This window comes from Rhinatrema bivittatum, chromosome 3 (assembly GCF_901001135.1).
Source record: "Rhinatrema bivittatum chromosome 3, aRhiBiv1.1, whole genome shotgun sequence".
NCBI lineage: Eukaryota > Metazoa > Chordata > Amphibia > Gymnophiona > Rhinatrematidae > Rhinatrema > Rhinatrema bivittatum.
In genome coordinates this window covers 217,378,663-217,403,786 of record NC_042617.1, presented here as the reverse complement: position 1 = coordinate 217,403,786, position 25,124 = coordinate 217,378,663, and the positions used below count along the sequence as shown (strand labels likewise).

General features: G+C 41.6%; 1 protein-coding gene across 2 annotated transcripts in view; it reads right to left on the bottom strand.

The window, feature by feature from the left end:
- GNPAT (glyceronephosphate O-acyltransferase) overlaps positions 1–25,124 on the bottom strand; it is a 269,454-nt gene that overhangs the window by 99,189 nt on the left and 145,141 nt on the right. For both annotated transcript variants that reach the window (XM_029594197.1, XM_029594198.1), the window contains exon 11: positions 19,711–19,790. In XM_029594197.1, the coding sequence (XP_029450057.1) occupies positions 19,711–19,790 (80 nt within the window). The remainder of the gene's footprint in view (positions 1–19,710; positions 19,791–25,124) is intronic.

Sequence of the window (25,124 nt, the reverse complement as noted above, 5' to 3'; positions counted from 1 at the left end):
CTGCTGACATTAGCCTGGAGTATATTCTGCAAAAGGTAAAGAAAAACTAAATTTGTTGCCAGAGGATGTGGTTAGTGCAGTTAGTGTAGCTGGGTTCAAAAAAGGTTTGGATACGTTCTTGAAGGAGAAGTCCATTAATGGCTATTAATCAATTTTACTTAGGGAATAGCCACTGCTATTAATTGTATCAGTAGCATGGGATCTTCTTAGTGTTTGGGTAATTGCCAGGTTCTTGTGGCCTGGTTTTGGCCTCTGTTGGAAACAGGATGCTGGGCTTGATGGATCCTTGGTCTGACCCAGAATGGCAATTTCTTATGTTCTTAAAGGGGAGGTAAAAGAAGCTACTTTAGCCAAAAGAATTTCCTTCAAAAATTGGAAGAAGGATCAATCTGAAGAAAATAGGAAAAAGCATAATCATTGTCAAGTTAAAACGCAAAACATTGATAAGATAAGCTAAGAGAGAATTTGAAAATAAGTTGGCTGTAGAGGCAAAAACTCATAATATATATATATATATATATATATATATATTTAAATCCATCCAAAGCAGGAAGCCTGTGAGGGAGACAGTTGGACAGTTAGATGATCGAGGAGTTCAAGGAGCACTTAGGAAAGATAAGGCCATCGTGGAAAGACTAAATTATTTTTTTGCTTTGGTGTTTACTAATAAGGATTTTGGAGAGATAACTATTCTGGAGACAATTTTCAGGGGGGGATGATTCAGATGAACTGAACCAAATCAAGATGAACCTGGAAGTTGTGAGATTGACAAACTAAAGAATAGCAAATCACCTGGACCAGATGGTATACATTCCAGGGTTCTGAAATAACTAAAAAATGAAATTTCAGACCTTTAACTAGTAATTTGTAACTTATTAAAATTGTCCATTGTACCTGAGAACTGCAGGGTGGCCAATGTAACTCCGATATTTAAAAAGTGCTCCAAGGATAATCTGGGAAACCATAGACAGGTAAGTCTGCTTTCAGTGCTGAGAAAAATTTTGGAAATAATACTAAAGATCAAAACAGAATATGGTTTAATGGGACAGAGCCATCATAGATTTACCCAAGGGAAACCAGGACTGACAAATCTGCTACACACTTTTTAAGGGGTTAATAAACATGTGGATAAAGGAGAACCAGTAGATGTAGTATATTTGGATTTTCAGAAGGCATCTGACAAAGTCCCTCATGAGAGGCTTATAAAAACCTAAAGTCATAGGATAGGAGGCAATGTCCTTCTTTGGATTGCAAACTGGTTACAAGAGAGGAAACAGACAGTAGTTTAAATGGTCAATTTTCTCAGTGGAAAAAGGTAAGCAGTGGAGTGCCTCAGAGATCTGTACTTGGAATGGTGCTTTTTAATATATTTATAAATGATCTAGAAAGGGTTGTGACGAGTGAGATGATCAAATTTGCAGATAACACAAAATTATTCAAAGAGGTTAAATCACATGCGGATTGTGATAAATTGCAGGAAGACCTTGCAAGACAAAGATTGGGCGTCCAAATGACAGATGAAATTTAATTTGGACAAGTGCAAGGTGATACATATAGGGAAAAATAATCTATGCTGTAGTTACACAATATTAAGTTTGATATTAGGATTTACCATCAGGCGTCATAGTGGATAAAACATTGAAATTGTCAGCTCAGTGTGCTACGGCAGACAATAAAGCATACAGAATGTTGGGAATTATTAGAAAGGGAATGGTGAAAAAAAAACAGAATATCAATGTCTCTGTATCACTCCATAGTGAGACCATATCTTCAATACTATTTGCAATTCTGGCCACCGCATCTCAAGAAAGACTTATGTAAGTCAAGAAATTTATACCAGAAATTAGGCACAAAAAAACTCTCTCGACTTATACAAGCGTAGTATATGCATGTTGTGCACAGCACCCCACCCTCCCAACCCACCCAAGGCTCATCAAAAGTCTCTGGTGGTCCAGCGGGAGGCAAGGGCATGATCTCCCATTCCTGGGCCGTCAGCTGCCAATAATCAAAATGGTTGCCCAGCCCCTGTCCCACCATGAGACAGGGGCCAGCCAATGGCACATGGTAAGGGCAAAGGGTTGCTGGCGCCATTTTGATTATTGGCAGCCGATGGCCCGGGTGCGGGAAGGACTTTCAGTGAGTCTTGGGGGGGGGGGGGGGGGGGCTTTGATGGGTTGGGGCTGGAGTTTTTTGGCATTTTTCTTTTTATACATTTTCCAATAGTAAATAAGATTTATTTTTATTTATTTATTTATTTATTAGCTTTTATATACCGACATTCGTGGGTACATCATGCCAGTTTACAATATAACAAAGGAGGAAAATAAAAAAAACGAGGGTGGGGGGGGAGGGGTGCAGCTAGGAAGAGAGAAGGGGCAAGAGAAGAGAGTGAAAAAGAGGGACGAGAATAGGAACAATACCTAATGGAAAAACAACCAAAGAACATAATATGTTAACAGGAACAACTGGGGATCTCAAGGATGAGATAGATTAATGGGGTGGGGGAATGACCACCCAAGAGGGTTTAAATCAGCAGAAAAGCATTAGGGCTGGAGGTCAGCTTTTAGTGTGTGCCGCCAATAGCGCCCACTAAAACATCTTGAGCACAGGGGGGGCTAAAACACACAGGTACCTTCTCATTTTGACTGCTTCCACTGCTCTCCTAGCCCGCGCGTCCGGCGCAGACCCACCACCTCCCCCACACATAAAGCAGATCATACCCTTGACCTTATCTTCGTCAACTCCTGTATAAACTCTCCGCACTCACCTGACAGTATCCCTGTCCCATGGTCAGACCACTCTCTTATCAATGTACTCCTCTCCATAAAATTGCCCTCCTCTATCACCCCCACACATAGTAACAAAATCTCCTTTCGTAAACCATGCGCCACTGAAGACCTCATCTCTGCTTTCGACAATTTTACCAACAACCTAGACCTCACCAACCCCGATGCTGCCCTTTCCTCCTGGAGCAATCTCACCACCACCATAGCCAATGAAATTTGCCCTTTCGTCAATAAATACACCACTCTCAGTCAGCTATAAAACCCTGGTACACCACTAATTTAAAAAATCTAAAAAACAACCTCAGAAGTAAAGAAAGAACCTGGCGCAAAAACACTGCAAATTATACACTCAAAAAGGGACTGTGTATAACATTATACACTGTGGATAACCTTATACACTATATAGCAAGTGTTGCTTACCTGTAACAGGTGTTCTTACAGGACAGCAGGATGTTAGTCCTCACATATGGGTGACGTCAGTGGACGGAGCCCTGCTATGGAAAACTTTTCTGTCAAAGTTTCTATAAAGCTTTGACTGAGTGCACTGAGCATGCTTAGCCTGCAATTATCCCTGTGACCACAGGTGTCTCCTACCCCTAAGCCCACAGCCATTTACAAATCTACACTACACGCCTACAGACTCTCTACCATCCAAACTAAGCGTGACTATTACTCTGCAAAAATCTATGATTACCAATTCAACGGAAATGCTTTATTCTCGTATGTGGCAGAACTCACTAAATCTCCCCCCCCCCCCCAACCGCAGATGAACAAGACAATAGCAAATGCGAACAACTAGCCCTCTATTTCAAAATAAAATATCAAACCTCCTCCTACGCTTCCCTTCCAACCCCTCTCCAGCGAATCCGCTCCCCAAAAATCCCAACCTCAACTTCGAGTTTCTTGATTTAACCTCTGCCAAGAAAATCGAATCATTTAAAAAAAAAAAAAAATCAAACCCGCTACACACACACCTCTGAAACTATCCCCACTAAAGCACTCCTTTCCATTCCCTCCATCATCGCGATACCCCTTTCCGACATAATCAACTCCTCCCTCTCCTATGGCAAAGTCCCAGACTCCCTCAAACTTGCTGTTGTCAAGCCTTTCCTCAAAAACCCACCCTTGACCCCACCAACCCTTCAAACTACCGTCCTATCTCTAACTTTCCCTTCATATCTAAAATTATGGAAAAGATAGTCAATTCACAACTCTCTGACTATCTGGAAGACCATAATATTCTCCACCCCTCTCAATTCGGCCTCCTTAAGTCTCGTAACACGGAAAGCCTCTTACTTTCACTGACTGACACGCTCCTCAAGGGCATGGACCACGGACAATCCTTTATCCTGGCCCTTCTTGACATATCATTTGCCTTCGACACTATCAGTCACAAAATCCTCCTTACCCGTCTGAGATTGGCATCTCCAATAGTGCCATATTCAAATGGTGCCAACTGGCATGCAGGGCAAAGCAATACACGGGTCAACCAGTACCATTTCGAATTTCAGTGATGGCAGGCATCACTCCTGCTCCTGTCTATGGGGCTACATACCCTTTAAATCTTGTGAGCCAGGGATAGTGGGTGCCTGCTGATGCTCTCAGGAAAAGTTAGCTAACTATCCTGAAGCAACAGGGATTGCAAAGTTTTTTTTTTTTTTTAAACCATTTAGTTTATTTATTTTTGTATACCAATATTCGTGGTAGCTTCACACCGGTTTACATCAAATGTACAGAGTATAACAAATAAAATAAATATCAAAACATTCAAAAAACCATGCCGTTCCGTTGGCATAGCAATGAACAGCTCTGTATGCATATGCATGTGATCCAGCTCATTACCATGGGTGCACTGTGACTGATTTGGTTGCCAGGAAATAAATTAAAGTTTGTGATATTTGTAAATATTCTTTCCAAAAAGCACGCAATAATGCCAAAAGTGTTTACCACTCATTGCAGTTTATTAATAGATCCCTAAGGTGGCTACTTTTTTGGCTGAAAATTTCTCTTACATGCCTAAATTTAGGCCTGATATTTGCCAATATTTAAGGTCCTGACATTAAAAATTAGTGCTGGATGCCTAACCCCACCTTTTTAGGTGCTCAGCAGGGGAAACTCTGACATGGGGGAGGGAGGAAAGGATTGAAACAGGGAGGGCAGCCATGGGAGGGAAGGATTCAAATAACAGGTTTGTTTCTTAGTGTGATTTCACCATTTCATAAGCCTCCTAGGTTTTACCCTCAACTTACCCACAGTTGACAAATAAATCTTGATTTTGGGGTCCAAAAAATACCCTCGACATACATGAGATCGACTTACACGAGAATATACAGTATAAGGACAACCAAAATGATAAAAGGCATGGAATAACTTCCCTATGAAGAAAGGCTAAAGAGGTTATGGCTGTTCAGCTTGGAAAGGGAAGGCTAAGGGGGACATGATAGAGGTCTATAAAATCAAGAAAGGACTAGAAAGGGTAAATGTAAATTGGTTATTTACTCTTTCAGATACTACAAGAACTAGGGGGCACTCCATGAAGTTAGCAAGTAGCACATTAAAAACAAATCAGAGAAAATTCTCTCACTCAATGCACAGTTAAGCTCTGGAATTCATTGCCAGAGAATGTGGTTAAGGCAGTCAGTGTAGCAGGGTTTAAAAAAGGTTTGGATAAGTTCCTGGGGGAGAAGTCTATTAATCATTCTGACTTAGGGAATAGCCACTGCTATTACTGGCATTAGTAGCATGGAATCTATTTAATGTTTGGGTACTTGCCAGGTACTTGTAACCTGGATTAGCTGTTGGAAACAGGATGCTGGGCTTACCTTACTGATCTGACCCGGTAAGGCATCTTAAGTTCTTATGGATTCCCCCCATCCACAGACCAAGGGGCAGCCAGGAGTATTTGAAGAAATGAACCAAACCACAGAACAGACCACTGGAATTTACCTTCCAGCAAAATACAACCTTATTCTTTCTTCTCTCTTCTCCTGAAACACCGTGACATGAATTTGTCAGTAAAGGAGGGTTCTGGCTGGATTCAAGGAAAGGGAATTGTCAGGAAAGAATTTCTTCTTCCTTATAGTCAAACCAGTCCAGATGCATGGGACTTACCAAAACTACTTTCCCTTTGGGCAGGATACTGTCAACTATGCTCTCAAGACCTCCTCCCTGGTATTCTCATCCAAACACTAATTGCTCACACAACAGAATGTAAAGACGACCAGGCTGCTGCCTTGCAAATCTGCACTAGGCAAGACCAAATGAAGCTCCACTCAAGAAATAACCCTCGGCCTAGTAAAATGATCCTTATTCTGCTTAGGAAAAGCACAACCAGCAACCACATATGACGCTCTAATCTTTTCCTTTATCCACTGAGCTAAAATGGCCGTAGAAGTCGCTAAGCCATTCTTTTGATCCCCAGAGCAGGAAAAGATCATCAAATTTCCTGAAATTGTTAGTAACCTTCAGGTACCTCAGAAGGACCCTCCTCACATCCAACCAGGATGCAATCATGTGAAATGTATGATGTTCCCTTTGCAGAACAAAAATCTCCTTGTATCTCTCTATATGTATATTGCATACACAGACCTGGTTGAGAGACCTATTTCTGCTTCTAGTATTTTTTCTAATATTTCTCTAGTATGTTTCCAATTTTGTTCTGTAAGCAACAAAAATTTATAGAAGTTGTTTGGTTTCCTGCTTCTTTTACACACTAAATTGAGATTGTGCAATAGATTGGAAGTTAGTTTACAGTTAAACATCAGTGTACTGAGCTCATCGTGTTACGACTGATTTGAGGACTGAGATGTGACGTATGCACTTTCGGTTCCAGGATAAAAAGCCGGAGGGTTCGCCATGTTTTTTGCCAAATGCGGTTCTGAATGCAGACCGCGAAGATAAATTGTTGATTTAACCACGGACATCTTGAAAAGGATCGGTGTTCAACTGGAGTGGTTACAGGATATGGAGTGCAGCCTTTGAAGAGCGGTTTCCCCTGAAGCAGGACGGAGTGGTCCGAAACACAATCGTGTCAGGACTGTTTGCTGTATCAGTACAGATGAGTATTGCTTCAAAGATTCTTTTATTACTAGCTATACGGGACTGTATTGCAAAGGATTATAAATGATCTTGCTTCACTGATCCAACGAGATACCTGTGTGGGGACAGTATTCCAGCTTCAGTTGGTCTGGTTTTAAGAAAATTTTGAAATACAAAACAAAAATTCTAAAAATTAGTTAACAATTAAATAAAGTAAATGGACCACGAACCAGAATTATGAGTTTGATTTAAAGACAAACTCATTGAGTGTGGGTCTACAAACAATACATGAGAATTACTGTATATGTGGTTATAATTTAAATGGAAAAATTTTGACCACTGAAACCTACTGTGGTTTGTGAGTGTGTTGTACTGTGTGAGGGTTTCTGGAATACAATAGTTGCTGGGTGGTTGTTTGTGATTGTACCTCAAGGATCTTCACTATCTGCCACTCTTTTTAATATTTATATGCTTCCTTTATGTAAATGTTTATCTGGTCTCAGTCTTATTTATGCTGATGATGTGCAGATTTTAATACTAATTGAAACCTCTGTAGACCCTACTTTGAAACTTTGGGACATTTATGTCTCTCCCATTAACAAAGTTCTGACACAAATGAGTCTCTCTCTCAACGCTGAAAAACCCGAGATTCTATATATCTGCCCTAAACTAAGTCAACAAAAGGAATCAAAAATTTTGGAAGCTTCAAAGAATTATCCCATCTCCTTTGATGTCAGAGATTTAGGGATCATCCTGGACTGTGAAGTGAATTTAAAAATATGGGTAAATAGTATAATTAAAGATGGATATTTTAAACTAAATGTTTTAAATAGATTAAAGCCTTTATTATATTTGAATGATTTTAGAACTGTCCTACAAGCCCTTGTTTTTTCCAAGCTGGATTATTGTAATACCCTCCTTCTGGGCTTGCACGCTTGTTCAATAAGACCTCTTCAACTACTTCAAAATTCAGCCGCTAGACTCTTAACTAACATGACAAAATCTGAGCATATCACTCCTATATTGAAAGACCTTCATTGGCTACCTATTGGATACAGAATTCAACATAAGGCTTTATCTTTAATACACAATACACTCTACAACGACAATGTTAAATGGCTGACTGCATCCTTACACTTACACACCCCTGCAAGAACGAGATCTACTAGTACTGGGCTTCTCCCAATTCCATCACCAAAAACTGCACACATGAATACTGTTAGAGAAAGAGCACTATCGATTGCCGGGCCTAAATTATGGAACTCCCTACCACAACACCTAAGATTGGCACCAAATATCAAAATTTTCAAGAAAGGTGTAAAAAACATGGCTGTTTCATCTAGCCTTCCAATAACCTACCTTGACTTTTATTTTTATTATTTTATCTGTTTTTATTAATCTTAAAATTGTAATTGTAGATTTTATTTGTTTTATTTAGAAATTTTAATATTATGAAACAATGTATTTATAATTTTCTTTTAAACTTAATTGCAAATGTTTAATTAACATTTGTCTACAAATTGTACACCGATATGATATGTGCACATGAATGTCGGTAAATAAAAATCTATAAATAAATAAATAATACATAAATAAAGTGGTATAGTGAAACTGAAAGGTGAAAAGGATCAATGTGTGGAGAGAGACGAAGAAATGGCAGAAATATTAAACGAATACTTCAGCTCAGTGTTCACCCTGGAGAAGGACCATCGCTAGTTACAAGAAACTGGAGGGGAGTCGAGTAGATGTAACTCCATATACAGAAGAGAATGTATGGGAAGAGCTAGGAAAACTAAAGCCATGGGGGGGCCTAAGGAGGTTCATCCCAGGATACTGAGGGAGCTCAGAGATGTGCTGGCAGCTCCGCTGTGTAACCTGTTCAATAGATCTCTAGAAACGGGAGTGGTGCCAGTGGTGGTCCCGCTTCACAAGAGTGGGAGCAGGGAGGAGGCTGGAAACTACAGGCCGATTAGCCTCACCTCGGTGGTGGGAAAGGTAATGGAGTCGCTGCTGAAGGAAAGAATAGTGAACTATCTACAGTCAGAAGAATTGCTGGACCACAGGCAGCATGGATTCACCAGGGGAAGGTCCTGTCAGACAAATCTGATTGACTTTTTTTGACTGGGTGACTGGGGAATTAGATCGAGGAAGAGTGCTCAATGTCATCTACTTGGATTTCAGCAAAGCTTTTGATATGGACTTGCACAGGAGGCTTGTGAATAAAATGAGAAGCTTAGAATGAGTGCAGAGGTGGTGGCCTGGATTGCACACTGGTTGACGGACAGAAGACAATGTGTGATGGTAAATGGAACTTATTCTGAAGAGAGAGCGATGTTAAGCAGAGTGCTGCAAGGATCGGTGTTGGGACCGGTCCTGTTCAATATCTTTGTGAGCGACATTGCGGACGGGATAGAAGGTAAGGTTTGTCTTTTTGCGGATGATACTAAGATCTGCAACAGAGTGGACACACCGGAAGGAGTGGAGAGAATGAGATGGGCTTTAAAAAAGCTGGAAGAGTGGTCAAAGATATGGCAGCTGAGATTCCATGCATATACGTGCAGAGTCATGCATATGGGGTGTGGAAATCCGAAAGAACTGTATTTGAAGGGGGGGGTGAAGGGCTGATGTGAACGGAGCAGGAGAGAGACCTTGGGGTGATAGTGTCTAACGATCTAAAGTCGGCGAAACAATGTGACAAGTAGATAGCTAAAGTCAGAAAAATGCTGGGCTGAATAGAGAGAGGAATATCTAGTAAGAGAAAGGAAGTGAGTACTGTGAGTACTGCGCTCAGTTCTGGAGGCCATATCTCCAAAGGGACAGAGAGAGGATGGAGGCGGTTCAGAGAAGGGAGACCAAAAAGGTGGATGGTCTTCATAAAATGACTTATGAGGAGAGATTGAAGAACCTAAATATGTATAACCTGAAGGAGAGGAAGAGCAGGGTTGATATGATACAGACTTTCAGATACTTGAAAGGTTTTAAAGATCCATGGTCAACAGCAAACCTTTTCCATTGGAAAAAAATCCGTAGAACTAGGGGTCACGATTCAATACTCCAGGGAGGAAGACTCAGAACTAATGTCAGGAAGTATTTCTTCAAGGAGAGGATGGTGGATGCCTGGAATACCCTTCCGGAGGAAGTGGTGAAGACTAAAATTGTGAAGGATTTCAAAGGGGCATGGGATAAACACTGTGGATCCATAAAGGCTAGAGGATGGGAATGAAGAGAAGAGCCATGGGGGTGGCTTGCTGGAATGGAGGCTACTACCTGGCGATTATTACCCTCTCTCAATAGGCCTTCACATGGTTAATGCAACTCCACATTGCTCTCTGCATCAATGATAAGGGGAAATGTGGAAAAGAGGATTTGCATTCAGACAACCAACAAGGACCGAATTTCACAGCCTGTGTAAACAAATAAGTGTGGGGGTAGCTTACTTATTACGGCGGTTACTACCCTAAACCAATTAAGCTTGATACATCACTTTGAATGCATATACAGCGTTGCTCTCTGCTTCAACGGCAGGGGGAAATGTGGAAAAGAGGATTTGCATTCAGACAACAACCAACAAGGGCTGATCTTCAGTCTGGGTAAACAAGCATCAGGGTAAATTTGCTTGATGCACCGGCTACTATCCTTAACCATTAAGCCTTATGCTCATCTTTGATGCAACTCCAAAATTACTCTCTGCATCAATGGCAGGGGATGGCAGGAAATTTGAATCAAACAGTTACCAACAAGGGCCCTGAACTTGGTGGTTGGTGAAACAGATAAGTATGGGAAAATAAGTGTGGGAGCTTGCTGAGCAGACTGGATGGGCCGACTGGTTTTTTCTGCAGGTGGAGCGCACAGTTAGCCCAGGTTTGGATGCGCGTTTGATGCGCTAGCTTTTCCCCTTATACAGTAAGGGGTAATAGCGCGTCGAAAACGCGCATCCAACCCCTCCAAAACTAATAGCGCCCGCATCATGCAAATGCATGTTGATGGCCCTATTAGTTATTCCCGCGCGATACAGAAAGTAAAATGTGCAGCCAAGCAGCACATTTTACTTTCAGAAATTAATGCCTGCCCAAAGGCTGGTGTTAATTTCGGCCGGCACCGGGGAAGTGTACAGAAAAAACTGCTTTTCTGTACACCCTCCAACTTAATATAATAGCGATATTAAGTCGGAGGTCCCAAAAATTAAAAAAAAAAATGTTTTAAATCGGCCCGCGGGTCGGAAGACGGACGCTCAATTATGCTGGTGTCCGTTTTCCAAACCCCTGGCTGTCAGTGGGTTTCAGAACCGACGCCGGCAAAATTGAGCATCGGCTGTCAAACCCGCTGACAGTCGCCGCTCCTGTCAAAAAGGAAGTGCTAGTGATGCGCTAGTGTCCCTAGCGCCTCCTTTTACCGTGGGCCCTAATTTGCATAGGCCACCCTCCTAAATCGCGCACCCAGGAGAGTGGCCTATGCGCACGCCGGGAGAGGCGGCGCTCGCCAGCTCTCTCACGCGTTTTTCTGTATCAGCCTGATTGTATTATGTTCATATCTATCTCCTTTTTTATTCTAAAGATGCATGCACTTTTAAAAAAATTTTTTGTCATTAACTTTTATTGTTTTGTTAGGATCCCTCCTGATGCAGTCTTCTTGAAACACGGCCTGTGTCGGGGGACCGTGAATCTATTGATATAATTATTTGGCTTGATGCTGAAGACTGAACTCTTTTGCTTGCCTATATATAATAAAACTTTGCTGTTGAACCTTACAGACATTGTCGAATCTTGATGTCCTTCCTCCTCTTATTGACTATCTTTGATCGGTTGGACTATTGCCTATATTTTGCTCCTGGTCCCATAATGTCCATAGACCGTCCCTATTTTACATATTAACCCCTATTTATGCATGTATGTTTCAGGTGTATAAATGGCATATATTTGAGTAAATGATAGTTAGGTACGTATATGCTAATTTTTACACACAGACCATTTTGAAAATTTACTTTAAAGGGCATTCAAGCCCATGCCCCATTGCTTGTTCATATGGGACATGGCCACCTGATTGATTGCTTGGATCAAGATTCTTTTGCCTGACAACAGAGAAAGCCTTTAGCACATATTAAATGGCTTGTAGCTCCAGAAGGTTGACCTGCAAATGACTCTTGGTTCGGGACCATGTCCATTGGGTTGGAACAGCACCGTATATGTGTTCCCCACCTTTTTTGAAAAAGCGTCTTTAGACAGGGTCACTTGATGTGCTGGAATATGCAATGACCAACTGATCATTAGAACCTCTGTGTTTATTCACCACTGGGGGGACACATTTTGGGAGTCACTGAGATTTGATGAACCCATTGGCAATGGAGGGCCCATTGGAGACCACACGTGCAGATTAGTAAGAGAAGCCACATGCACTTATTTATTTATTTATTTATTTAAGGATTTTTTATATACCGGGGTCCGTAAGAAACATCACCTCGGTTTACATTCAAACATTAATTCAGCAAAGAGCTTTACAATATAACATAATAACTGTATGAATATAAGACTAATTATAACTTTGTAAAAAAAAAAAAAAAAAAAAAAAAAAATTAATATAAGAGTGTCTGTAGAAATATTCCGAAAGGTATATAATAGAACTCTGTTTATTGATAGAAGGCTTTTTTGAATAGCCAGGTTTTTAAGTTTTGTTTAAATTTTTTGTGGCAAAGTTCCTGGCGTAGTTCAGAGGGCATAGTATTCCATATTGTGGATCCAGCAATGATGAAAGAACGTTCTTTTGTAGTCGAAAGTTTGGTCAAATTAGGCGCAGGGATCTTCAGTTTCGCAAGATGTTGGAATCTGGTAGGTCGGATTGATGTTTTGAATTGTAATTGATCATTGAACCATTGCATTTCTCTGTTGTGAACGGCTTTATGTATGAGTCATGGATTTATATACTATCCTTGAAGCCACAGGTAGCCAGTGCAATGACTGAAGTGCTGGAGTTATGTGCTCATGGCGTCTCGTGTCAGTGATGATGCGGGCAGCTGCATTTTGTAACATTTGCAAAGGCTGGATTGTTGTTTTAGGTAGACCTAATAGCAATGCATTGCAGTAATCAATTTTTGATAGAATCGTTGCTTGCAAGACTGTACGGAAATCATACTGGTATAAAAGGGGTTTAATGCGTTTTAGTGTGTGTAGCTTAAAGAATCCATTTTTAATTGTATCAGCGATGAATTTTTTGAAAGTAAGATTGTTATCAATAATAACGCCAAGGCTACGTACTTGCTGAGACATTGTAGAGATGTGTTGTGAGAGGTTGGAGTTGTTCAGTAAAGTATTATTTGGGGGTGATATAATCATAAGCTCAGTTTTATTGGTGTTAATAGCTAATTGGTAGTCCGTAAGAATTGATTTAATTTCTGATAATGCTGCATTCCAAAAGCTCAGGGCATTTGTAATTGAGCTGGTAATAGGAATAATAATCTGTACGTCATCCGCATATATAAAATATTGAAGACCCAGTTTAGAGAGTAGCCGGCATAGTGGAGAGAGGTAAACATTAAATAAAGTAGATGAAAGAGAGGATCCTTGTGGGACTCCTTGAGAGAGATTTCTTGGTTTGGATTCACTTTGTCCACATTTAACACTGTAAGTTCTGTTGCTCAGAAAAGATTGGAACCATAGTAGTGCTGCGCCAGAAATGCCTATTTCAGAAAGGCGGTTTATAAGGGTGTTGTGATTTACTGTGTCGAATGCAGCTGAAATATCAAGAAGAGCGATGAGATATGATTTTCCAGTATCAAAAGCTTTTAGTAAAATCTCTGAGAGAGAAATTAAAAGTGTTTCAGTGCTGTGATACTTTCTAAACCCATATTGGGATGGGAAGAGAAGATGATGCTCATCAAGATAATCAGTTAGTTGTTTGTTGATGATTCTTTCCATTACTTTTGAAAGGAAAGGTAGGTTAGAAACTGGGCGAAAGTTTGCTGGATCAGATGAGTCTAGGTTTGCTTTTTTTAATGTAGGCGTTATTATAGCATGTTTTAGTAAAGAAGGAACAATGCCTGAGGTGATGGATTTGTTAAGAATCATTGCAATGGGTTTAGCTATAGTTGTACGTATTGCAAGGAGAATCTTAGTAGGCATGATGTCTGTGGGGTGGAAAGCTGGTTTTATTTTCTTTAGAATTGATTCGACTTCAATACCAGTAGTAATTTCTAGATTGGTAAGCTTTGTTTCAGCTTTATTTTGAGTGGCTGATGTAGTTTGATTAGAGTATGTAGAAGCGGTATGATCAGTAGGATTGTTAATGTAGGAGGAGTTAATATTAGATTTAGAATTCATTGTAATTTGTGACTTACATCGCATTATAATTGAATGTATTTTGTTATAAAAATACGTAGCTAGTTCCTCACATTTTGATTCCTCGTCATTGTTTGTGATAGAAAGAGCTGGTGCAGTAATAAGGCTTTTGACATATTGGAAGAGTGCTTGGGGGTTGAATTGATATTGATGGATTCTGGCCGTGTAGAAATCCTTCTTTGTTTTATCGGTGTTTTGGCGATATTTATGTAGTAAGTACTTAAATTTTAAGAGAGTAGTAGAATTTTGGTTTCTGCGCCATACTTTTTCTGTTTTTCGAAGCTCTGTTTTCATAGCTTTTAGTTCAGGAGTATACCAAGGTTTTTTTTAAATTATCTTTTCAGTATTGATTTCTTTGGATTGTATAGGACAGAGATTCTCTCTATGTTACTGGTAATTTTAAACCAAGATGAGATTGCTGTTTCTGCATCAGTGAGATCTAAATTTTTAAGATCTTCTGAAATCAAATTATTAATTTCCTCTGTTTGACCTTGTTTTCGAAAGTAGATAGTTTTTTTGCTAGGAACATTATTTGGAGAATGCTTGATTGTGCAGGACGTATCAATCCGAAAGTGGTCAGACCAAGGAATAGGAGTGCAGCAGGGGTGTTTTGTTTCAATCAGGGAGTTAGTAAAAATGACATCAAGAGTATGACCAGCTTTATGAGTGGGGTTGGTCACAGTTTGTTGAAAGCCTAGAGCGTTCATAGAAGTCAGTAATGCTTCGCAGGCAGGGGTTAGTGGGAGCCGATCAAAATGTAAGTTAAAATCCCCGAGTATTATTGTTGGGAGATGTAAATCCATGTTTTTGGTAATGAATTCTGTAAGGCAGGATGGGTTGTTTTCAAGTATGCTAGGGGGGGAGTAGATCAGGCAGATTTGTAGTTCTTTAGATTTGAAAAGGCCAGTTTCAATTTTGTGATATGGAGTAGTAGCTTGAATTGTAAGATTGAATTTCTTTTTGGCAGCTAGAAGAATGCCTCCACCTTTCTTTTTGTTCCTTGGAATGGAAAAGACACTATATATGTCAGTAGGTAGTTGATTTATTATGGCTGTGTCTGTGTCTTTCAGCCAAGACTCGGTGATTGCACATATGTCTGGCTTTTCATCTGTGAGAATATCACTTAGAAGAGTGATCTTTTTTTGTAGTGATTGTGTATTTAATAGAAAAATCGAAAAAGTTAATAGACCTAACATTTGAGTAAAAGGTGTTACGATAATTGGAGTTAATGTTCTGATTAAAGGTGAGCGTTGGATACACTTCCATGGCCATGTGTCCTAGGAGATCAAGGATTGACCTTGTTGACTGGACTTGTTGCTCAGGACCTCACAAGGCCCATTAAAGCTCTAGCTCTTTCTGCAGGTAGAAACACATTTTCTTGAAGCAAGTCAATCCTGACTCCTTTGAACTGAATCCTTTAATTCAGGATTAAGTTGGATTTTGAAAAATTGACCAACAAAATCCAGGGGCTGGAGGTTGGATGGTTGTGCAGAGGGACTCAAATACACCTCTGGAGATGGACCCATTACCAATCAATAATCTAGATAAAGTAATATATAGGCTCCTTGCTGGTAGTTTCACACAACTGTAAGACACTTTGTAAATGCTCTGAGCTGCCGAGAGGCTAAAATGGAGCACTCTGTACCAATAACATGTGCCCTACACCACGAACCTGAGGAACATCTGTTTGGCGGGATGAATGGGAATGTGCACATAAGCATCTTTCAAAACTAATGCATACATCCAATCCCTCAGCTTAACAAAAGGCAGAACTGGAGGAATTCATATTGAACCTCTCTCAAATCAATAATCTGCTCATATTCTGCAAATCCAGAATAGGCCTTAGACTTTCTGACTTCTTGGGAATTAAGAAGTACCATGAATAAAACCCCTGGCCATATTCCCGAGGCAGGGCCAACTCTATGGCCTTCTGTTGAAGGAAAATGGTTGCTTCGAGCTATAACTGAGTAGATTGTGAGGGGCTGGAACTGAAGACTAATTTGTGTTGTGCTGGAGGAAGGCAAGAGCAGTGCAAGCTTGAAACTGTAAATTTTCTGGTTGAAGGTTTTCTTGCTGAAATAAGTACACCCTCCATTTCTCTGGGCAGGAGTGAGGAGGAGACTAGTACACCATTACAATTCTCATCATCCACTTTCCTTGGTTATGTGGATCCATTCAGGAAGAAAGGACTGGACTCTTTCCCCCATCTGAAGCAGCATGCCTCAGGGTTGTCCAAAACTAGCCCCAGGTAGGCTGCGATTGCCGTTGGAGCTTTGGCTGATATCGCTCCCTCCGCCCTCCTCTATTGCTAATAAAACAATAACTAGCTATATGAATGAATGTTAGCTGCAGAAATTAGTGAAATTCGATTAGGCTGATAGAATATTTATAATACAATCTGTGACTGATTAATGGCTGTGTGTAGTTCAATATTTTAATTTTATAGAGATAAGACCTCAGTATTGGCAAGAGATCTGAAAAAACAGAAACTTCTTATAGTCAATTGGTTCAGTCACCGGTCTTATACTCTCTAATTTTAATTTTATGATAAAAATACCTAAATTATTTTAATTATTATCTCAAAGCAACTCAAATTTTAATTTTTAATAAAAACATTTAAACTGGATACGTGTCTTTGAATGATTTTTTGACGGCACCATTAAATCTCAATGTAATTGCAACCAAGAGGTACTTCAATTGGACCTAATCCGTTGTGTATTTTTTATCTAAATTTCTGCAAACTGATTTTTGCTTGAAAATGATTTTACTTTTATAGCTATATTGAAAGTAATTTTGCAATGTTCATAAGACAATTTGACATCTATATAGCTGATTGAGCTTGGCTGTAGCAATTTGTTGAAAAATAATGTTACAATGTTCATCGGACAAGATAGACGTCTGTGCAGCTGAATTGACTTAGCTGTCTCAAAGAAAATTCATTTTACTATTCAATAGTTACTATGTAACAGCACATTAGGTTGCAAACTTGATACGATGTGAAACGCCGTGTCTGCTGAATAGGCTTGACTGGCTCTTCAAGCAATAACGTATCCCAAATGGTTTGCCATACAAGAACAGTATGGTAACGATTCAACTCTGCAGCAAAACATATGCTGAAACTTTACAAACACATTTCAGTCTCATAGTTTGAAAACCGGACGGATGGTACGTATCACACCGTCTCAAATATGAATGTAAATCCCGACAGATTTAGAAATGGCAGAGCACTTATCTTTGATTTATGGTGACCACTTGCGTTGTGAATTTTCACCACTCTGCCGTAACTCGGACCCGAAGGTCTATTAACCGCCGCCAACGCAGCCGGCGTTTCGCCAAAAACACTGCTTCAGGACGGACTAGTTCATAAAGAGAAACTTCTTTTGCAGTTGTCGGGTTCAGACTGAAGGAGGAGCTTGGTGTCAAAGGATGGAAGGACTGCTATTGAAAAAATGGATATTTGTAGAAGTACTACTACCGGATTAGGCTGGTCTCCTGCTGCTACAGATTATGACTGCAGATTGGATTAAGACTAAGAACATAAATTGCTATACTGGGTCAAACCAAAGGTCCATCGAGCCCAGCATCCTGTTTCCAACAGTGGCCAATCCAGGTCATAAGTACTGGTCAATTACCCAAACATCAAGCAGATCCCATGCTATTAATGCCAGTAATAGCAGTGGCTATTCCCTAAATCAGCTTGATTAATAGCAGTTAATAGACAACTCCTCCAAGAACTTATCCAAACCTCTGTTTTAAATCCAGTTACACTAACTGCCCTAACCACATCCTCTGGCAACACATTCCAGAGCTTAATTGTGCATGGGGTGAAAAATAATTTTCTCCGATTTATTTTAAATTTGCTACTTGCCAACTTCATGGGGTGCCCCCTAGTCCTATTATCTGAGAGAGTAAATAACAGATTTACATTTACCTGTTCTAAATCTCTCATTATTTTATAGAGCTCTATCATATCCCCTCCCTCCCCCCCCCAGCCGTCTCTTCTCCAAGCTGAACTGCCCTAACCTTGGTATCCTTTCCTTATAGGGGAGCCATTCCATTCCCTTTATCATTTTGGTTGCCCTTCTCTGTACCGGCGCGCAAGATATGGCTGCCTCGGGCAGGCGTAAGAAATAAAATAAGGTGGGATGATACCAAAAAAAAAGTTCCCTCCAAGGCCGCTCTGATTTCCTCATTTGCAGATATTTGAAAAGGCTACTCCGATTTCGGAGCGGCCTCGGAGGGAACGGGGAAAGCCATCGAGGCTCCCCTAGGGCTTGGCGCACGCAAGGTGCATAAGTGTGCACCTCCTTGCGCGCGCCGACCCCGGATTTTATAACATGCACGCGGCTGCATGCGCATGTTATAAAATCGGGCGTAGATTTGTGCGTGCTGGATTGCACGCACAAATCTACGCCCGCACATAAGTTTTAAAATCTGGCCCTCAGTGTATAAGAAACAAGAGACAGAAACAGTACAAGAATACAAACTCCTTAGTTCAATTTTCTCCCTGATACAGGGTCTGATCACCTTGATATAAATATCCAAAAGGAACTCTGGTAATACAAGAGGCAAATGCATTATTTAGTTACCGTATTTTTCGCTCCATAAGACGCACTTTTTTTCCCCCAAAGGTGGGGGGAAAATGTATGTGCGTCTTATGGAGCGAATATAAAAAAAAAAACAAACAAAAATCTAACAAACCCCCCCCCCCCCCCCCCCGACTCCCCCAAGACCTGCCGACTTAATTTCCTACAACCCCCCCCCCCTCCTGACCCCCCCCCAAGACCTGACAAATTAATTTCCTGCAACCCCCCACCCTCCTGACCCCCCCAAGACCTGCCAAACGTCCCTGGTGGTCCAGCGGGGGTCCGGGAATGATCTCCTGGGTGTGGGCCGTCGGCTGCCAGTAAACAAAATGGCGCCGACGGCCCTATGCCCTCACTATGTCACTGAGACCGACCGCTGCTATTGGTCGGTCTCAGTGACATAGTGAGGGCATAGGGCCGTCGGCGCCATTTTGTTTACTGGCAGCCGACGGCCCTATGCCCACACTATGTCACTGAGACCGACCGCTGCTATTGGTCGGTCTCAGTGACATAGTGAGGGCATAGGGCCGTCGGCGCCATTTTGTTTACTGGCAGCCGACGGCTCACGCCCAGGAGATCGTTCCCGGACCGCTCCTGGACCCCCGCTGGACCACCAGGGACGTTTGGCAGGTCTTGGGGGGGTCAGGAGGGTGGAGGTTGTTAATTTAAAGGGTTGGGATGGGGGGGTTTGGGGGTTCCCACAGAAAGAAAAGTTTTCTGATCTGGGGAGTGGACCGAAATGGCCCTCCCCAGACCCGAAAACAAAATGGGGAGAAAAAAAAAAAGCTATGCACTCCCCTAATTTGCTCCATAAGACGCCCAGACGCAGAGCCGGTTTAGCACAATTTTTTTTTTAAAAATTTTCCCCCTCTGAATCCTAGGTGCGTCTTATGGTCAGGTGCGTCTTATGGAGCGAAAAATACGGTACTTGAACTTCCCACCCCCTTCCCCCAAACAAGCATAATACGTTACCTTTAGAGTATTCCCTGGCAAAAAGATGAACTCATTTGAAAAAATCTCTCTCAAAAAGCTAAATGCACGATAGATGTCCTCTAAAAAATAAATAAATAAAAAGTTAGTCATAAGATTATTGCATTATAAGACACTTCAGATGTATTCAAGCTCTCAATTCAAGTGAAAAATATCAATGATACTCATTCTATAATACAATTTATGCTATGTGTTACACAGTTGAAGCTAAAAAAAATTTACACATTTTAGTGAAATATGTTTAACTGTAATAACCAAAACATATCACAACAGCATTGATACACAGTTATTTTACCCCAGCATCCATAGAACTAAATATTTCCAGGAAAAAAAAAATTAATACTCATAGCGGGGCTGACATTGTACTCTGATACGCCAGTCCCCCCTTTACGCATAAGGATGCTCCCCAGCGCCCTCCCCGCTATTAACCCCAACCCTCCCTCAGACTTCATCAGTTCCTGTAATTAACAAGGCAAAGGTTAAAAAGAAAAAAAGAAAACTTATATAGTGTTTAGAATTAGGCTCCTAGCTCTATGTGATATACTATTTAAGTATGGTTCCCACACTGTCAAGAAGTGAGACCTCGCTTTGGGTGAGAGTGGGCAGCCAGCGATTCCATGGATATCATACTATGTATCGCATTGCGCCACTGCCAAAAGGAGGGGGATATCGTATCTCTCTAGACTGAGAGTATGGATCATTTCGCTTGTGCCAGCAATTTCCTAGCAGAAAGACCTTGGTGAAATAGTAAAGCTTCAGGACCTAAGGGAATAGTACACTGTAACAACGAGTTGATATAACATCTCACTCTCCGCCAAAAAAGGAGGATTCTTGGGCAATACCAAAAAGAATGCATAATGGTCCTTTTAGCTAACTTGCATTTACCACAAAGTGGTGTGATGGACAGCTTAGTCCTATGAGCTACGGCCTGGGAGACAAATGCTCGGTGTAAGAATTTAAATTGCATTTCTCGAAGGTAACTATTACAGGACACCATATTTATCTCCCCAAAGCAAGACAATAGCATCCGAGGAGCGAGATGAACCCCTCCATCCTCAGACCATTTAGTGGCAAGAGTCTCCATTTCCATCCTGGAACCCACCAGTTGCAGTTCCTGTTTATATTGTGAGAGGGAGAGTTTCTTGCGCTCTACATGGAAAAAAAAATCATCTATTTTTTGGGTCACCTGCAGAGTGAGGTCTCCAGTAGGTAGTGAGTTAACATAATGGGCTAGCTGGAAATAAGAAAACACATCCTGTGCAATAAGTCCATATTGTCTTTGCAAGTCACTGAAGGAGAGGATAGTACCTTCAGGCGATAATGTGTGTTGTAGTTGTGTGATTCCCCGGTTTTGCCAAATCCTAAAGCTCTTAGTGTGAGAACCTGGACTGAAAGCAGAGTTCCCCTGCACTGGTAAAAAAAGGGGAGTTCGTAGCAGATAAATGTAACCTTTTCATTAAAGCTCTCCAGGTCTTGCATATAGGAAATAATAACCAATGTCTAGCTACCCCCACCGGCAGCGCCGGTGTAGTGGCTTGAAGAGAGAGTGCAGGTCTAAATTACCAAAGACCATCTGATCGCATTCAATATGTGTATATGTATGCCCATCATATAACCAGTCCCTAATTATGCTCAAGAAACAGGCCAGATTATATTCGGCTAAATTAGGGAGATCCATACCCCCCTTCATTCTTGGCTGTTTTAATCTGTGGAGAGGGATCCTCGCTTTTCTCCCTGACCACAGGAACTGTAGCAAATATCTATCCAATGTCCAGAGATCAGGGCGTCATAGCAACATTGGGAGGGTTTGTAACATATACAGCCATTTAGGGAATAGTACCATCTTAAAATAGACTGACTTGCGCGACACCCCCCCCACCACCAACGATAAGGGAAGGTTTTTCCATAGTTCTAATTTGTCCCGGGTAAAAATGAGCAAAGGTGAGACATTTGGATTGTATATCCTATCCAAATCCAAGGTTATCCAAATGCCAAAATAGTGAAAAGAGCCCGCTGCCCATTTTAAAGGACATGCTTTTCGCCAAGACTGTTTAATGTTATCAGGGAAAACCATAGCCTCCAACTTATCTCTGCTCAGTTTATACCTCGAGAAATCCCCATAATCCTGCATCAATTGCAATAAACGTGGGAGCGAGCAGATTGGGTCCTGAAGAAAGACCAATAAATCATCCGCAAACGCGGCATTCTTAAAGAGATAGCGTCCCATCTGCAACCCACGAATCTCCCCAGAGGTCTGAATCACCACTAACAGTGGCTTCAACTCCAAGAAAAATAACAGAGGGGATAATGGATAGCCCTGTCTCATGCCTCTACGGATCTGAAAAATCAGGGAGAGGATACCATTTACCATTATAGCTGATGTAGGAGAAGCATATAGTAGTCGAACGCCATTGAGAAACAGGCTTCCAACTTCAAATGTTGTAAGACTTCAAAAAGGTACTGCCATTCCACCCTACCAAAAGCTTTTTCTGCATCGAAACTTACAGCCATAAAAGGTTGAGATGTATTAGTACAGAGTGAAATAGCAGAAAGCAGTCTTCGTACATTTACAGATGCATATTGGCCCCTTACAAACCCAGCCTGCCCTACTCCAATGTAACTCGGTAAGATCACAGCTAGTCAGTCAGCCAAAATTTTCGCTAGCAGTTTTTTGTCTAAATTAATCAGTGATATTGGTCGGTATGAACCCACTGCGGTAGGGTCTTTGCCAGGTTTGGGGAGAAGAACTATCATGGCTTTATTTTCCCCAACCGAGAAGTGGGCATCCTAAATTATTCTATTAAACATAGTCACCAGGCAGCTAGGGATATCATCCAGCAAGATTTTGTAAAATTCAGCCGAATACCTGTCGGGTCCCGGTGCCTTAAGGGGTTTTGCTGCCTTTATGCCATTAATGATTTCCCCCAAGTTTAATAGGCGATTTAAATACTGCAGGTGTTTTTCTAAAAAAATTTCAATCCCAATTTAGCCAAAAATGCCCGGCATTAAGTCAGGTCACAGCCCTCTGATGTATATAGTTTGGCATAGAAATCAGAAAATAATCGTGAGATATCAGTGTTGGCATGGAATATACATCCCCCCTGATCTTTTAAGTGTGATACCCCTATCGGAGAGTGTGCTCTTTTTATGAGACGAGCCATTAACCGTCCCGGCTTATTAGCCTGTTGGTATAGCTTGAACTTATAGTATGTGATACTCTTTCTCGCTCTCTGATGTAGTAATACATTTAGAGCCACTTGTGTAGCCAGCAATGCCTCCTTATTAATGGTAGTCTGTGAGGCATGATCTGAAATAGTTATGTTACTGATTCCCATGTCTTCTACCTGATATACATGATTCTGGGAACACAAAAAATAGTCCAGGCGTGACCAAGTGGAGTGTGCCCAGGAGAGATGGGTAAAATCCCTTTCTTCAGGGTGGAAGAGACGCCACGAATCTACAAGCTGTAATTCTGAAAGCAGAAATGGGATTCCCTTCCTGTCACTTATGCATGTTCCCGCACCTTTACTGTAGCGATCCAGTTCCGGATCCACTATAAGCTTAAAGTCCCCCCCCACCCAAACAAAAAACCAAGGGCCCCTCTCGTATGGCAACTAGGTTTTGTACTAACTGCAGAAAAACGTGTGGTTGTTAAGTATTAGGGGCATAAATGTACACAGAGTCAATTTGCTTCCCCCCATTTCTATGATAAGAATGATATATCGAACTTGGGTGTCTGTTTTTTCTTGAATACCACAGATTTATGGAACACTCTGCAGACCTAGTGTTAGCCGAGGCAAAGACAACTTGTCCCACCCAATCACGTTTAAGTTTTTGATGTTCTAAGTCCAAAAGGTGGGTTTCCTGTAGGAACCCCACATCCATCGAGAGCTTTTTCAGTGCCGAGAGGATTTTACAGTGTTTGATGGGAGTCCCTATCCCACATACATTCCAAGACACTAACTTTAACTGTCCCTTAGACATATTGATGAGAAACTATATATAGGAAAATAATTAAATTTAATCCATTTCTAACAGTGGTCTCCTCCCCAGCTAAGGAACCCACAGAAATCCAGCCAATAGTGAGCTACATCCCAAACATTGCCTTATAAGATTCCTTCCCTCCAACCCGCCCCCCTTCCCCCCCACCCCCCACCCTCCAACGTCCAACCCTACCCCCTTTATTCCCTTAGAGTCTGAGATCACTAGCATACACATACACCCTGTACCCCGCAAGCACCATCAGCATCCTAGGATGGATCTTAAGAAAAGTTAAAAAGGGCCAACTTTCCCCTGGTTTGTGCCGTAACAGCCAAGGATCAGGGAGAGAACACCACTAGGCCCATATTTACACAGTCAGAGGTGTAAGGTCAGCTACCCTTAGAAAGAGGGAAAAAAAGAAAAAAAACAAACAAAGCAAGGTAAAGTTCTACAGTCTCCCTTCGAAGAATGTTCCACCTTTTAGGGTACTGCTGAGTCCGGCAGGCAGACACCTCTCTGTGCTCCTGGTACAGAGAAGTGCCATAACTAACTTGTGCGAAGACTCCTAAGCCAAGGATGCTGCATGGCCGCTGTCAGCCAGGCTGAAACAGTTCAAGCAGTCAAAAGATTTTGAACATTCAAACGATGCCTATAACCACCATCTTGCTTCATATGGCTAAGAGATATTTTCCAGAACAGTCCATCTGGAATAAACATCCTTGTATTACCGGTGCCTGGATATGCAAAAGCAGGTCCAGTACCAGGACTGCAAAAATTTCTCCGCTAACCTCAAACATGTGTGAGAAGTATGCGCCCCCAATAAACCAATGTCCGCCATATTGTCCTCAGCTGACTGGGCCGCTTCACGGGCAACCGCAAGAAATGAATACCACAATCATCCTTGGACTTTGCTCTTCTGTTCCAGTTGGTCTGCCATTTGCAACACTTCCCTGGAAGTATAGATCCATTGTACCCCCTCTAGCAAATGAACTCTAAGGTGAGCAGGGTATAGGAGTGCCGGGCGCAGACCCAACTTATAAAGGCGCGAACATGCGGGGGAAACTCCTTTCTAGTTAACGGGAGTTTGGCCGAATAGTCCTGGAAGACCAAAATGTTTTTGCTCTCATAAGTCAGCTGTTTTCCTGCACGTGTTTCCCTAAGAATATCCGCTTTGTAAGCAAAGTCCAGAAATCTTGCAATTACTACTCGCGGGCGTTCCGATTGCTCCTGCCGCACGCCTACCCTGTGCGCCCGTTCAATTCGCAGCGACCCCCTTTCAAGATTTAGGCCAAACTGATGCTTTCCAGCCTTCCAGGAAGGCGGCCAGTTTAGCCTCGGGCAGGGTCTCTGGTAGACCCACCGGCCTAAAGTTGTTTCTTCTGGACCGGTTCTCCAGGTCCTCCAATCGGTCCTCC